The sequence below is a fragment of the Idiotropiscis lumnitzeri genome, chromosome 20 (genome assembly GCF_059441095.1).
Source record: "Idiotropiscis lumnitzeri isolate Australia: NSW breed Sydney's pygmy pipehorse chromosome 20, RoL_Ilum_1.0, whole genome shotgun sequence".
In the NCBI taxonomy this organism is placed as follows: domain Eukaryota; kingdom Metazoa; phylum Chordata; class Actinopteri; order Syngnathiformes; family Syngnathidae; genus Idiotropiscis; species Idiotropiscis lumnitzeri.
In genome coordinates this window covers 10,500,772-10,515,735 of record NC_142410.1, presented here as the reverse complement: position 1 = coordinate 10,515,735, position 14,964 = coordinate 10,500,772, and the positions used below count along the sequence as shown (strand labels likewise).

The following is a 14,964-nucleotide window of genomic DNA, read 5'->3' as shown; positions in this document are numbered from 1 at the left end:
ATTTTAACATCAGTTCCAACGCATTCACAATTCAAAAATTAAAATATCTAATATAAAGTATATACATATGTGCTTTTTTTAAATCAATAAGTTGTTCAGCGTTGACTTCTCGACTGACGCCCTGATGTGAGTGAGCGACAGAAGGTGGGAAGTGAAGGCGTCGCGCGGCGATCGATTGCTTCTGTCTGATCCAGGATATAAAGATGGATGCCTGCCGCAATAGGTAAATAAACCCAATCAAGACATTTTACGCGGTTGCTACGCACGCCGTGCTCACGGCAGACGCGTTTTAATCCACGGCGAGATGCTTGAAAGCGAGTGTACGCGTGTTTTTACGAGATGTTGCGAGAGCAACGGCCGCAATGCAGCGGCGTTGACTTGAGCTTCGGAGGGCACCACAAATCTCGACGGCGAAGAAAGCCATTCAAGGGAGGCAACTACAAACACTTTGGAGTCGTATCCTTCCCGTTAACACGGCGATTGTTACGTTTCAAGTTCGCCGTGTTCTGTTCGCTCGACTAGCTTGTAAACCGCCTTGTTTATAACCTGGCACTTCCAATCCTAACTGCTTTTCTTTGTTTTGTTCCGCCTGCCTTTTTCCTCCAAGGGGGGTGGAGGGTGGATATTTGAGGGTTCCATCGAGTCGATGCACCAACGTCAACCTAACGTGCTTTCTAATCGTGTTCATCCTCAGCATATAGCCTTGGCAAGTGAAAGAAAGACGAGAGAGGGAGAGGAAAGCCTGACAAGTGATCTGACGAGCATTTGTGAGCATCTTACAGCACGTTTCATTCATGTGATTGAGAGCCAGTACTGTCAACATCAACCTCCTCCACCAATTTCCGCAGCCCTGTTTTGGCCGAGGCTTGCTGAGCTGCAGCATGACCACAGCAGCGACGGCTCATCTGGTACTTCTGGCAAATGAAAATGGAGGAGGTTTCAATGTCCGGCCTGGACAACAGCAAGCTGGAGGTGCAGTCAATTTGAAGAACAATGCATGTGAATGTGTGAGTGAGTGAGTGAGTGAGTGAGTGAGTGAGTGAGTGAGTTTCCCAGTGATGATGGCTTTCCGTCCGTCTACAGGGCCTAGCTCAGGACATCCTGTCTGACCTGGTGGAGGACGCCTGCCTGGGCCTTTGCTTCGAGGTGCACCGGGCTGTGAAGCAGGGTTATTTCTTTCTGGATGACACGGACCAAGAAAGCATGCGGGACTTTGGTGAGAATGTCTCTGTAGATTCCCAGTCGTCTAGAAACTTCATTTTTTTTTTTAATTTAATTAATTGTTAGAATATTTGATTCTAAGAATATTCCGTGGCCTTCTCCATCCCTACAATGTAGAATTGAAGAATTTTGGATTGCACGTGAAATATCCTCAACAACCAATAGCAGTCAAGTTGCCATGTTCCTGACTGCTCTTCCGTCTGTGTCCAAATGTCAAGAAATCGTGGACCAGCCGGGCTTGGACGTCTTCGGCCAGGTGTACAACCAGTGGAAAAACAAAGAGTGCGTTTGTCCCAACTGCAGCCGAAGCATCGCCGCCTCGCGCTTTGCGCCACACCTGGAGAAGTGCCTCGGCATGGGACGTAACAGCAGCCGCATCGCCAACCGCAGGTGAGGCATCAAAAAAACATATTTTTAGGTAGAGGAATATTTGTACGTCATTAACTTTGTCTTATTTGGTTATTTGCTATCGAGTTTAAAAAAAATAATTGGCCAATTTTAAAATCGCAGGCCGATTATAATTGGTCAGGCGCAAATCATTGTTTGTGTGTGTGGTGGCACGTCCTTCCCATTTTACCAGAATAGTGACGGGTAACAACACCAACAACAAGTCTGAGAGCGACCAAGAAGACAATGACGACGTCAACGATAACGACTGGTCTTACGGGGCAGAAAAGAAAGGTGCCGCTTTTTTTTCTGTTATTTGCGTCAAAAATGTATTAATTGCTTTTTTTGTGCTCACATTGATAGCCAAGAAAAGAAAATCTGATAAGGTACCGTTATCATTCTTGTTTCAGACTCAACAGTTTTGCTATTCACAACAATGAGTTTTGTGTCACTTATTTTTGTCCCCCCCCCACTTCAGAATCCAAATTCACCAAGAAGATCCAAATCCTTCAAACATAAGAGCGGTAAGTTGAACTCATCACTTGATATTCTAAGACTGGAGTAAAATGCCTCATAAAGCATAACCAGCCATTCAGAAATTATGCCTGTGAGTGGAAATAAAAAGTCTACACACCCTTCTTCAAATGCCAAGTTTTTGTGATGTGTTAAGAAAAAAAATAATAAATCACACCCTTTTCTAACGGTGTTGCGGCTGTGCTCTGAATCATGTTCAAATGATAAATGAGTCAGTTGCTATTTAAAAGGTTCAGATGTTTTAGTAGGCTTTTGCTGACATTTATTTATTTTTTTTTTTGTACTGACACTCTTCTTTTTTTTTTTTTTATGGATCATACTGCAAAAAACAAAAACAAAAAAACAATTGTTGAAAGTATAGCGATGTTTATCTTTCACCACAGGCATGATGGGTCCTCGACGTCGCATGGACAACCAGGAAAGCCCGCGAATGTTGATGAAAGACGAGGCATTCCCTCAATAACGCCACATGGACCGCCAGCAGTACTTGAATGCGGTGAAAGTATTGCATTTTTCGGTGGCTTGTACGGTGACGACTGCTCAGACCTCCCACTTTATACTTGACACTTTGTTTTTTTTTTTTGTTGTTTTTTTTTCTTTTTTAAATCACCCACATCATCGTACAGACACTGGCTTTTCAATCTTATCCTTGCTGGAATTTCTCTCACAATAATAATGAATCATTTGAGGTATTTCCCTGCATATATCATTCAAAGTGTTGTAAAAAAACAAAACAAAAAAAAGATATATGCAAGTGAGTGCGTGCATATTTCAGTTGTGCATTTTCTTCCGGAGGAAAAAAAAATGTCTAAGGGTCACATGACGTTTCAGACAATCACTTCTTCTGCTTTCACACCTCTGTGTGTGCATGTGTGAATATGAATGAGAAACAACTCACTCACCAGTGAGTGAACGTTTAAGTGGATAAGCAATTGCTGCAGAAAGCAGGTCTCCTTTTTTTCCCTTTCTTTTTATTGGGGGGAGAAATGGACTTGATTTTTAGGGTTCAAACATGTCTCTGTATCATGTGTTTACAGTGTATAAGGGTTGCACAAATCCTCAGTTGTGATGTGATAGTGTAAATATTCCGATAGTTGGATTGCTGCTATCATGGCTCAGTTTCTTTCATCTGTTTAGCATAATAAATGATTTGTTACTTGTCTTATGGGTTTCAATACGATTGGTCTTAATGCTGCTCAGATGCGAACATACAACAGGGGGCGCTATAGCACCGGCAACGTCTGATTAAGAATACAGTTTGTTAATATGAGTCTGGGACAATAAATATTTTTTGGTAATTTTGATAATTATCCCAGACTAAATGATCACAAAGCAGGTAAACGAGGAGAAATAAAAATGTTAAGTTCCTTTTGCAACGAGCTCATGTAAACAGTATGGTGCTTTCATGTGCTGTCTCATAAAACACGTAACTTCAAAAGATTGTTTGCAAATTTATATTAGAAGGGCCGGTTAAATTATGAAGGCTTATCATAATTGTTGGATAAAATAACCGCGCTCATTTTGCTGCAAAAGTAATGCAAAAATAATAATAATACAATGCTTTGCTTGGGGTATACTGTGAGAGCGAAACTCATGCGAGGTCCCAAATTACCGATGTTTGTGAAGGCAGCATTCGACATAGGAGCTCTTGCTTTTAAAACACTGCCATGTAACGTTGCTGGTTGAAAATGTTCAGACTACCTCGGAAGGCGTCCAACTTCCACCACAGTTCAGTGTTCGGACAAGAACAACTCGTAGTAAACAAAAACCACCGAACTTGTCACGACTGGAATCGAACTTGGCGTTTTTGTTTGTTTTGTTTTACTATTGTTGTTGACAATACGCGCTGTCAAACCAAGGGACGGTAACACGATTTTGAAAACTTCGAGCAGACGCCTTCAGCTACACCAAGTACGTTGAAGCGACTTTTTTGTCGTTTTCCCCACGACTGGAAACCACGAAATGTCGACGAGGGGGACCTTCACGGGTCCGACTATGAGCCCCGGTCTGAGCCCGATGAGTGTTGGACTCGCTGCCGGGTTGAGGATGCCGCCGACAGTGGCGGGATACCCCCGCTCGTTGAGCGGCGCACCGCAGTATCCTCAGGTTGGTCTTTTGCTTCCTTTCAACACTTCTATTTGGTTAAAATCCACGGAGTAAAAGTTAAATTCAACATTTTCGGTCCACGTTCAGCGTTTACTATTCAAATATATTATTTTAAAACGTTGAAAGGGAGGCACGAGCCATGTGAACCGTGCTTCCGCATTTGAAAGTACTGTATGATTTAAGCACATGTCACGAACTTTTCATTGTTTTCTATACTTTTTTTAAAGCGTTCAAAAGAGTGCGGCTTTTGATTTGAATGAAATTAAAAGTTTATCACCACGGCCATCTCGTCAGGGAGCCTTGCAGTTGTCCAACGAACAATCTCACAAAAAAATGTTCCTTTGATGTTATCATGAAAGAATAAAACTACGAGGTCGTTATAAGTGGAAGAACATCGTGAGAAGTCTTTTCAAATCTTTTAATTTCCATTCTATACTATTTTTCTATTGGATGTGTGTATTTTTAAAATGGTCTACATTTTTTTCTTTTTTTAACGAGTAATTTTGTCGAATTTATCATTGTATTTTTATTTTTGTACATGTTCAAAAAGAACATCAAAAGCCTTTTGATGTGAGTTTGATCATTATTTTTGTGCCCATCATTATTCTAAAACTGCTTTCCTTTTCCCTGCCAGCGTCCGGGGATGCCACTCGGCAGAGTTGGAAGCCAAATGGGCTCAATGGGGGGTCACCTTCCCGGTCCCTCATACGGCGGCAGCAGCATGCCTATGCGGCCCAACATGGGCCCGCCGGCAGCCATGGACGCTTCGCGGAAGCGCTTATTTCATCACCACCACCACCAGCAGCAGCAGCAAGAGGCGCTGGGAGGCCACCGGCGAGGGTAAGGAGTGAAGGAGTGAGAGTGTGTGTGATGAAAGAACAACTGCGATTGCCCAAGAAAGACTGTGTCTTTGCAACCGACTTGTAAACTTCATTGAAAGCGCCATCTAAGTAACCCAATCAGTAGAATGATGGTGAAAAGTGTGGTAAATGCCTAGAATTTAAACATCCAGTGGGACACAGTAGAGCACATACACTATACTTTACAAATATATCTCATTTAACCGATTGCCCATTTTATTGAAAAGCACAAAAGTTATGGACCTAAATCACTGCCCTGGGGTACACCCCCATTTTGTGGTTGGGTACCTTATTGTGACGAGCTAGTAAATCTTGATAAGCCAGTGTGCTATAGCTAATTTAGTGGAACAATACGCCTAATTTCTAATTTGCCACTCCATTGTATCCTCTTTGTCTAGCACGAAAGAGTAAACACATCTCCAAGCAAACACACACACATACACGAGGCTCGCAGTCATCGCAGCATCCCGTGACTGGAGTCTGGCGGCTATTTTTGACTTCAAACCGCTCTGTGATGCCACGCTCATAACCGCAGCGAGCCTTGAGGTGAGGCTGCATTTGCAGTCTCATCCACAATGGAGCTCTTTCACGGCCGACCGTAGTCTCTCCGTAGAAGAATGAGTGCGCCCGAAGCAACTCTTTGGAGTCTTCCGAGAATGCATAAAAAGATTCATAATGAGTTGGAGCTGTGTGATGAAGCACAAATAATTGCTAAACCATTTATGGATGAGTGCGATGTTTTTTTTCTTTTTTTTTTTTTTGGAACAATTATGTGTTTAACGAGTCACTGGAAATGTTCACAATTTATCATATGTTAGTATTCAGTTGATGTGAACAATCATGGGTTTCCTTCTTCTTATTTTAGGGCAAAAAGACGCAAGATGGCCGACAAGGTTCTCCCACAAAGAGTAAGAGACGTTTGAACCGCCAGGAATTGCTTTTGAGAATTGTCAGTGCTTATTCTATACAAGCAAATCCTCCTGTTGACTTTCTAGATCCGCGACCTGGTGCCAGAATCTCAGGCCTACATGGACCTTTTGGCTTTTGAGAGGAAACTGGATCAGACCATCGCCCGTAAGCGCATGGAGATACAAGAAGCTATCAAGAAGCCCATTATGGTACTTACGTGATATTTGTAAAACATTCTAACATTGTCTATGATCGGTGTGTGGAAAAAAACAAATTCTGCTTATTTCCACCATTTTCAGGTTGAAGTTTTTTCGGTCACAAAATTTAATAGAATTATATATCATTAAATTAATTTGTAATGCAGCCCAAAATATAATAAAGTTTCGTCAAATAACTATCCCTAATTAAAATGCAGTACAGTAACTTTAAACCACATCCCTGTGGTACAGCACCATTTAATTTTCCTGCACAATTATACCCTATTACGTCTTCCTGGTAATAGACCATAATGTGGAAAATTGACATGTGTTAGTATTTTCTGCCGTCTGATGTCATCATAAAAGTAGTATCAACAAAGTGATTGACTGCTGACTAGTCCTTGGTGTACCCCACCGCTCCCCAGTCAAGCCTGGATTTGCTCCAGCTCAACTGGGAACATAAATTAAAAAAAAAAAAAAGCAGTATAGAACATAGATGGCTGATTTGCATTAAATAATATCGCAATAAATATGTTGTTAATTTTCTCCGTTGGCTAACAATGAAATAAGCAAGTTCCCGTTGAAATGTATAGAAAAGCTATGGCCCTAAGACGCATCCCTGGGGTACACCACGAATCAATATTTGCATATCCTTTAGTAGACAAAATTTGTGTCACTCTGGTGAGCATATATATCTTTAAACTATAAAAAAAAAAGGAATAAGAAACAGCCCACAACACTCCCTGACAGCGTCTATTGTGCAGAAATTGAACTAATGTTGGGATTTGTGAAGGCGCTTCCCAGAAAAAATTCAATCAAACAGATCAGATAGTCTCGGCAAAGTAACTCATGGTGCTTTGAAAAACAACCCCCCCCCCCAAAAAAAAAAAAAAATCTGCTTGTAATTTTTCAACCTTCATTCTTGATTTAGCAGACGCCAGCTTGTCTAAAAGCTCTGCTTGTTTGTTCCCTTTTTCGACGCCGCAGCAAAAGCGCAAGCTGAGGATCTACATTTCCAACACGTACACCCCGTGTAAGCCCGAGGGCGAGGAGGCGGAGAAGGTGTCCTCCTGGGAATTGCGAGTGGAAGGAAAACTTCTCGAAGAGGTAAGCCAATTCCGCTGGAATCTCTTTCCGGGCGTTGTATTTCGGGCTCCGTTGTTGCGTCTCTTCTCGCCGCGTCCAGATGTGCGTTTACTGCGCTCCCCCCGCTCCACCCCGCCACTGCTGACACACGCAGACCCTTGCGCTTGTTTGGAAGGCGGGAATTGAAACCACAGGCCGTTACATACCACGGGGCTGACATGCCTCTCCTCCCTCCATCAATTCCAGCACCACTCGCGGTGTCATCTGGGGCCACATGAAGGGGATGTTCAGGCATGCTGCTCGCAGGCGAGAGAGGATGTCGGAGAAGAAGTGAAAGAGGTCGTGTTGTGCAAACATGCTTCCTCAGGGCTGGGGAGGGACTCGGCGTGCTCGCAGCTTTTTCTGTTTGTCCGCACTTTTTATGCTTCACCACCCCCAATTTGCTCAGCGCACGACAACGCAGCTGCAAGAACTGCAAGGACAAGAGTAATAAAATGACGACTCTATTTCGTCATTTATTTCACATCGTCTTGCCAATATGACAGGCAGACTTGTGAATATTTGTTAAAATCAGAAAGTTTTTGCAATGAATCCCATTTTTGAGTGACTAAATATGAGTAGCGCTACATCCAAATTTTTAGCAAAGCATTTTTTTATTGTATGTTTCACCGAGATCTGCAAAAATTGGGAGGCCGAAACAGTCTATGACCTACAAAAAAATATTTGGGAGCTGAAAGCTAACTGAAAGTCGGCCATTTTGACTTTACTTTGGAATTTGGTGCCTTTTTTGGATTAGGGAATTTATTGGATTGGGTTCAAACTTTGGGTGCTTCAACTAAAGATGTTTTTTTTCTTTTGTCGCATGCTCTTGCTGTGGCGGTGCGCTGTTTGCAAAAAAAAAAAAAAAAGCCACTGTCCATCATATAATAGTAGCTCGCAGCTCTAGTTATGAATATGTAATTTTCCCTAAACTTTCACATCAGCAGAAAATATTTTAAAGCGGAAAAAAATCCTTGACCCAAGTGAAATGCTCGTACTCCAAAACTGCCAGGTAAGAAAAAAAATATCTTGGCAGTCAAGGATGAAGCATATTTTTGCCTTGACTTGAGGTATTTAATCTTGGTTCTCTTGAGCGTTTTTGTTTGTTGCGCCGGTGTGCGTGTTCATGTTCTCTTTACGCACTTTGTGTTCCCAGCCTGGCAAGCAGAAGAGGAAGTTCTCCTCTTTCTTTAAGAGCCTGGTGATCGAGCTCGATAAGGAGCTCTACGGACCCGACAACCACTTGGTGGAGGTATGACATAAGTTCGCAAGCATTCCACTTTGAATTCCAACATGTGGAAAGCAGCAACGCGTCTCACCAGTCTAACTTGAGCAGAAAGCGGAATTCAGCTGCAATCGTTAAAAAGCCTTTTGGAACGGCCTTTGTTTGACATGGTTCGGGGTCAGCGTTTCGGGATGTCCGATCTGGACGATGGCCCGACGCTATCAGTCCGAAAACATTTGATTACAAGGAATAGGAATAGGTTGTTGATATTGTGGCATTAAGTTAAATTTTTTTGATCGATTCAACCTTACGGAACACAATGCATATTCGTCTTCTGTCCACAAAGTAATTGAGAATAAATCAGCAGCGCCTCTGCTGGTTGCAACCAAGTACTACATCGCTGTCCACAATCAATTTCATCCAAGTGACAGAATCATTTAATTGTATAATAATCAATGAAAAGTATGACATTTACTTTATACTCATGCCATACTTTTAAAAAAATGCATTCATGAAATGAAAGTGGAAAAGTCTTTTTTTTTTTTATCAGCTTGTCAGTTCACGACAACAAATGGACAAAATGACATTTATATGGAATGTTATTTCCACATATTTATTCTCCTTCCTTGTGTCAGTGGCACCGAATGCCCACCACTCAAGAGACGGACGGTTTCCAGGTCAAAAGGCCCGGCGACGTCAACGTCAAATGCACCCTTCTGCTCATGCTCGACCACCAGGTGTGTGTGCGCTCTTTCACGCCTTCACCTTTCTAATTCTTCAGAACGAAAAAAAAAGAAAAAATCTTTTTTTTTTTTTTTCAACTAATTAATTTATTTTGATTGTTTGTTGGCACAGCCTCCTCAGTACAAACTGGATCTTCGGCTGGCTCGGCTGCTGGGCGTGCACACGCAGACGCGGGCCAGCATCATGCAGGCTCTTTGGCTCTACATCAAAAACAACAAGCTGCAAGACAGCCATGAGAAGGAGTTCATCAACTGCAATCACTATTTCAGAAAGGTTGGACAACAATCAGGACATCCAAGCACTGCTTGTACTGCTGTTGCGGGAACTCTTCTTCTTTTTTTTTTTTTTTTTAAACACATGTCATGTTGTTCAGATATTTGCCTGCAACCGCATGAGGTTCTCTGAGATTCCCATGAAACTGGCCGGGCTGCTGCAGCACCCCGACCCCATTGTGATCAATCACATGATCAGGTATGCTCGCTAAGTTTGGGCGACGCAATTTCGATTGGCACGACTCGGATAGGCGTCATGGCAACGTATTAAAAAAGGCCATTTTGTGACATCTCTACGGTCATAGCCATATCTGATGGTAAAATAGTGCTTTGGCGCCATCTGGTGGCTTTTATCTGCAATTGTAAATCTTGCGCGACTGTTCCCATCTGCATATTCAAGGATTTGCACTTTTTTTTTTTAATCCCACTCTACGTGATTCACTTAAAATTTTGACTATTTGCCGTTTTCTACTCAAGCCAAAGAAACGTTTGCCATTTTGCCGCAATCTGAATGTAAATCCATCCTTTGTCTTTGGGCAGCGTGGACCCCACTGACCAGAAGAAGACGGCTTGCTATGACATCGACGTGGAGGTGGACGACCCGCTCAAGAGCCAGATGAGCAGCTTTTTGTCGTCCACCACCAACCAGCAGGAAATCGCCGCGCTGGAAACCAAGGTCGCTTTACCTGCCGACATTCCGGGCGGAAAAAAACCCCAAAATAAGTTGCGTAACACTTTGCATTCGCAGATACACGAGACCATCGAGTACATCAACCAGCTGAAGACCGAGAGAGACTTCATGTTAAGCTTCAGCAATAATCCTCAAGACTTCATCCAGGACTGGCTCAAATCTCAGTGCAGAGATCTGAAGGTGAACATTTCAGTGATTCTTTTCGTGGAAACGCGACACCTACTTTGTTGTTTAATCTTGAACTTCTTTTTTTTTTTTTCTTCCCCTTCCAGGTGATGACAGATGTGACCGGAAATCCAGAAGAGGAGAGGAGGACTGAATTCTACCAGGCGCCATGGATGCCAGAAGCGGTCGGCAGATACGTGTACTCCAAAGTACGTCAGCGTGCGAAACAATTCAGCTCGGCAATCGACTTTGCAAATGACATCATCCTCATCTTTTTTCTTCTTTGCTTCCAGGTGCAGCAGAGAAGACAAGAGCTGGAGCAGTTTCTTGGGATCAGACTCACCTAAAGTGTGAACTTGTCGTTTTTTTATCAAGATTGAGTCCAAATTCAAATGTTTACAAGACATTCTGACATTCCTTCATCAGGGCTCATGCAGCAAATTGCTTGAAATTTTTTTTTTTTCTTTACGAAATCCTATGTTGCTTGTCGTTCTGAGCCCAAAGATTATTATTGTTTATGGTACGGTGTTTCTTACTAGCATGCTTCATTCCAAATGGTGTCCGTTTAGCACTCTGTATTTGTAAGCCTTATCTTTTTGATAAAAGTAAAATATTTGAAGCCATTCCAAAATATATATGCAAATTATATTTTCATTGTGAGAATTGTGAATTTCTATACTCTGAAAGAGCAAAGTCATACTTTTCTTGGGGGATTGATGTTTTATTTTTTCTATTTTAAGCTTCCTGAATGTTTACATGTTCTTTGTGCATGGTATTATGTTGATTGAGTTCCACAAATAGGTTTGAAATGTTGTCTGACTTAGTTTGTAATACTTTCTATTTGCATGAAACATCATTGAACTGTTTTTTGTTTTGTTTTGCACCGAGATCGCGTTCCCTTCCTTAAACATTCCATGTTCACAGATGTGCCAAACTGTTGCTTGCTTTTCTTGGAAGGTGTTTAAACATTAGCTTGTTGTTTTAATGTCAAGCAAACTCTTTTATCTTTTATACATTTGGAGTATTTTTGAATAAACATACTGACAGATGTCACATTACTGCGCTTACGTGTGTAACTGCTCGGGGACTTGTACAAAGAGCCGACAAGTCTGACGGGTACGCTATGAAGGTGCGTGTTAAGACAAGTTTGAGAGCTCAAGTTTGAGAGCTTCCGTTGAAACTGGTGCGGCAGGTCCTGCTTGTATGGACAATAATTTCTTTACTCCTTAAATGACGATCACGCAACAAATGAACACACCCTCAACGTTTGTAATTATACAAAGTAATTCTAATAGGTAATAAACGAGCATATATATAGCTATCAGCATTGAGTACAGAAAATGGGTGGAGCGTCTATTAAAAAGTGGTCGTGTTTATTTTACGTGCCCTCATAATGGATGATTTACGGTAGCACTTATTCGACGGTAGAAGGCGCTGTGTGCATAACCGCATTCATTCAACACAACGAAATATACCGGAAATACGTCACTCTTAAACGGATGTAAGCTTTCCAAGATGGAGGGCGACGGCTCTGACAATGTAGGTTGAATTTCCGGCACTTTTGAACACTTTCGTCTTGAAATTGTCTTAAGCCTCGCTAGCGTGCTTGTATTTCTATATTTAAGTCCTTTCAAATGAATCAAAATTGGCATTGGCAGTGTCGTTCATTGAAAAAAAGCCCGCTTGGTTCCAAACAATATTGCTGCTGGTTTGCTGTATCATCGCGGCTAGGCTAGTCGACGAGCTAGCTCGCGCTGTGGCCACTTGACGCGTGAATGCCATGTCTTTTTTTCTTTTTTTTTTTTTTTTACCCCCAACATCTAGACCGACTACAACAACATTCAATATTTACCTGGCTGTTTGTTATTTTGCGCTGTTAGTCGGTCCGCTGGCTAGAACACAAAGATGGTTCGTGAGCGCTTTGCTGGTCGCTGACTCACTTTGCCTTCACTTGCACTACTTGTCGCTACATTTTCATCTTTGCACTCGTTCAAATGTCACTTATTATTACTGCACTTCTGTATTTTAATAGCTTGATTTCTGCTAGTTGGAATGTGCAATAGATGTACATATTGGGTGTACTGTATTGTAATTTGCGATATCATTTTCTATCACTGCGAATGATTATATTAATAGTTTAGCAAAGTTATCCATTTATTATTACTTAATTTATTGATTTTTTTTCCAGATGGAAATGGGCGAGAGTAAAGGTGGATTAGGTCTCCGCCAGTACTACCTATCGAAAATAGAAGAGCTACAGGTAAGAGCATGTCATATTTGCACTTTATTAGTACGCAAATTTCCCCTTTTAACCTCCTTTTTATTTTCAACAGTTGACCGTGAACGAGAAGAGCCAGAATCTCAGACGACTGCAAGCACAGAGAAATGAGCTCAATGCAAAAGGTACGCCCAAGGTTAATGCTAATGATCATGATTTTATGAATACTAATCCTAAATATTTGTCTGTCAGTGCGTCTCCTCCGTGAGGAGTTGCAATTGCTTCAGGAGCAAGGCTCCTATGTAGGAGAAGTGGTCCGGGTCATGGACAAAAAGAAAGTATTGGTCAAGGTATGTGTGCCACATTTTGAACCCACTTAGCACTCACGAGTGACACACATTTACGTCCCAATATTTTTTTTTCAGGTGCATCCAGAGGGTAAATTTGTGGTTGACGTGGATAAAAACATTGACATCAATGATGTGAGTGTTGTCGGTTTATTTTCAATTTACAGTACATCACGACAAACCCTTATCACATTTTTAAAATTGGAAGTGGAAAAGAATAGGGACTTAAAACCGAAGGAACCGCACAGATTTGCATATTAGCGGGATTTAAAATATTCATAGAGAAGCAGAAGCCAACTTTTCATTTGGCGCTTGTGTCCCAGGTGACCCCCAACTGCCGCGTGGCTCTTCGCAACGACAGTTACACGCTGCACAAGATCCTCCCCAACAAGGTGGACCCGCTGGTGTCCCTCATGATGGTGGAGAAGGTTCCCGACTCTACCTACGAGATGATCGGCGGGCTGGACAAGCAGATCAAGGAGATCAAGGAGGTCATCGAGCTTCCCGTTAAGCACCCAGAACTTTTTGAAGCTCTGGGCATCGCGCAGCCCAAGGTGAGCGGCCGACGTGGCGAGAGGACGTTCAAAACGGAGGGACGTTGGCTAACGCTGCGTTTGCGGTGGTTTCAGGGTGTGCTGCTCTACGGACCTCCCGGGACGGGGAAGACCCTCCTGGCCAGAGCTGTAGCCCACCACACCGACTGTACCTTCATCAGGGTGTCGGGGTCCGAGCTGGTGCAGAAGTTCATCGGGGAGGGTGAGCGCAAAATCACAAATATCGCCAGGATACGTTCCATTTCGAACTTGATTTTTGTCTCCAAGGTGCTCGGATGGTGCGCGAATTGTTCGTCATGGCTCGAGAACACGCGCCCTCTATCATCTTTATGGACGAAATCGACTCCATCGGCTCGTCACGCCTGGAAGGGGGCTCGGGCGGGGACAGCGAGGTGCAGAGGACCATGTTGGAGCTGCTCAATCAGTTGGACGGCTTCGAGGCCACCAAGAACATCAAGGTGACTTTTCAGTCTCACTGTCAAGATGGGATGCTGAGTGTACAATGAGAAATAAAATTTTAGATTTTGGCAAATGGCTGAAATGACACAGAAAGTGAAAAATGGTCAACTATAGAACATCACTTTGAGGAAACAAAAAAAAATAATGACTCTTGCTCGCATCACAATAAGTGTTGATTATAGAAAGTGTTTAAGCGTCTCAAAACTTTTAATGATTTGTTTGCCGACGACAGGTCATCATGGCCACCAACCGTATCGACATCCTGGACTCGGCTCTCCTCAGGCCAGGAAGGATCGACAGGAAGATTGAGTTCCCCCCTCCGAACGAAGAGGTAGCCGCTCTCCCAGATTCAAATCGACACCTGCCACGTCCCGCCATGACATCAACTTCTTTTTTTTTTTTGTCGGCCAGGCCCGCCTCGACATCCTCAAGATTCACTCCCGTAAGATGAACCTGACGCGCGGCATCAACCTGAGGAAGATCGCAGAGCTCATGCCCGGAGCGTCGGGCGCCGAGGTTAAGGTGAGCACTCGCCACACGCTGTTGAGATTTTTCACGTTTTTGTTGCGTTGTTAAAACAAACATTGCGTGAAGGGGGTGTGCACCGAGGCGGGCATGTACGCCCTGCGAGAGAGGCGAGTACACGTCACTCAGGAGGACTTTGAGATGGCTGTGGCAAAGGTTGGTTAACTCCCTTTTTGATATTTCGCTTTTTATGTTTCAAATTCGGTTATTTGGCAAACGCGTGCAAAATGTTCCTCGCGTTTCGATCCGCAGGTGATGCAGAAAGACAGCGAGAAGAACATGTCCATCAAGAAGCTGTGGAAGTAACTCTGCGTTTTGTTTTCTTGCACGCGATGCAGCTTCACATGTATATTTTCCTGGTTTTGTTCATGGTTTACTTTCTAATTGTTGCATTTGTCCTAAATAAATAGATTGTCCACAAAAAG

At 42.8% G+C, this 14,964-nt stretch overlaps 3 protein-coding genes across 6 annotated transcripts; all 3 read left to right on the top strand.

Moving 5' to 3' along the window:
* Positions 1–132: 132 nt before the first annotated feature.
* atxn7l3b (ataxin 7 like 3b) lies at positions 133–3,304 on the top strand. 2 transcript variants are annotated; one of them, XM_088284534.1, is made up of 9 exons: positions 133–223; positions 695–767; positions 849–972; positions 1,084–1,216; positions 1,440–1,611; positions 1,802–1,902; positions 1,972–1,994; positions 2,087–2,132; positions 2,526–3,304. In XM_088284534.1, exons 3-9 carry the CDS (start codon positions 922–924, stop codon positions 2,603–2,605), a joined length of 606 nt encoding a protein of 201 aa, XP_088140660.1. In that variant the 5' UTR covers positions 133–223; positions 695–767; positions 849–921; the 3' UTR covers positions 2,606–3,304. The 2 variants fall into 2 exon arrangements, with proteins under 2 accessions (XP_088140660.1, XP_088140659.1); XM_088284533.1 differs by lacking the exon at positions 133–223 and having other exon boundaries at positions 233–767.
* A 464-nt stretch (positions 3,305–3,768) lies between these two features.
* smarcd2 (SWI/SNF related BAF chromatin remodeling complex subunit D2) lies at positions 3,769–11,489 on the top strand. 2 transcript variants are annotated; one of them, XM_088285133.1, is made up of 13 exons: positions 3,771–4,248; positions 4,883–5,088; positions 5,974–6,016; positions 6,104–6,226; positions 7,202–7,321; positions 8,496–8,591; positions 9,200–9,301; positions 9,420–9,581; positions 9,682–9,779; positions 10,121–10,256; positions 10,329–10,451; positions 10,544–10,645; positions 10,730–11,489. In XM_088285133.1, exons 1-13 carry the CDS (start codon positions 4,105–4,107, stop codon positions 10,781–10,783), a joined length of 1,509 nt encoding a protein of 502 aa, XP_088141259.1. In that variant the 5' UTR covers positions 3,771–4,104; the 3' UTR covers positions 10,784–11,489. The 2 variants fall into 2 exon arrangements, with proteins under 2 accessions (XP_088141258.1, XP_088141259.1); XM_088285132.1 differs by having other exon boundaries at positions 3,769–4,248; positions 10,121–10,451.
* Positions 11,490–11,859: 370 nt separating this feature from the next.
* psmc5 (proteasome 26S subunit, ATPase 5) lies at positions 11,860–14,963 on the top strand. 2 transcript variants are annotated; one of them, XM_088284237.1, is made up of 12 exons: positions 11,860–11,975; positions 12,625–12,696; positions 12,770–12,839; positions 12,907–13,004; positions 13,080–13,136; positions 13,325–13,555; positions 13,631–13,757; positions 13,823–14,013; positions 14,247–14,345; positions 14,426–14,536; positions 14,609–14,695; positions 14,792–14,963. In XM_088284237.1, exons 1-12 carry the CDS (start codon positions 11,952–11,954, stop codon positions 14,843–14,845), a joined length of 1,221 nt encoding a protein of 406 aa, XP_088140363.1. In that variant the 5' UTR covers positions 11,860–11,951; the 3' UTR covers positions 14,846–14,963. The 2 variants fall into 2 exon arrangements, with proteins under 2 accessions (XP_088140363.1, XP_088140364.1); XM_088284238.1 differs by lacking the exon at positions 11,860–11,975 and adding an exon at positions 11,995–12,344.
* Position 14,964: the final 1 nt, after the last annotated feature.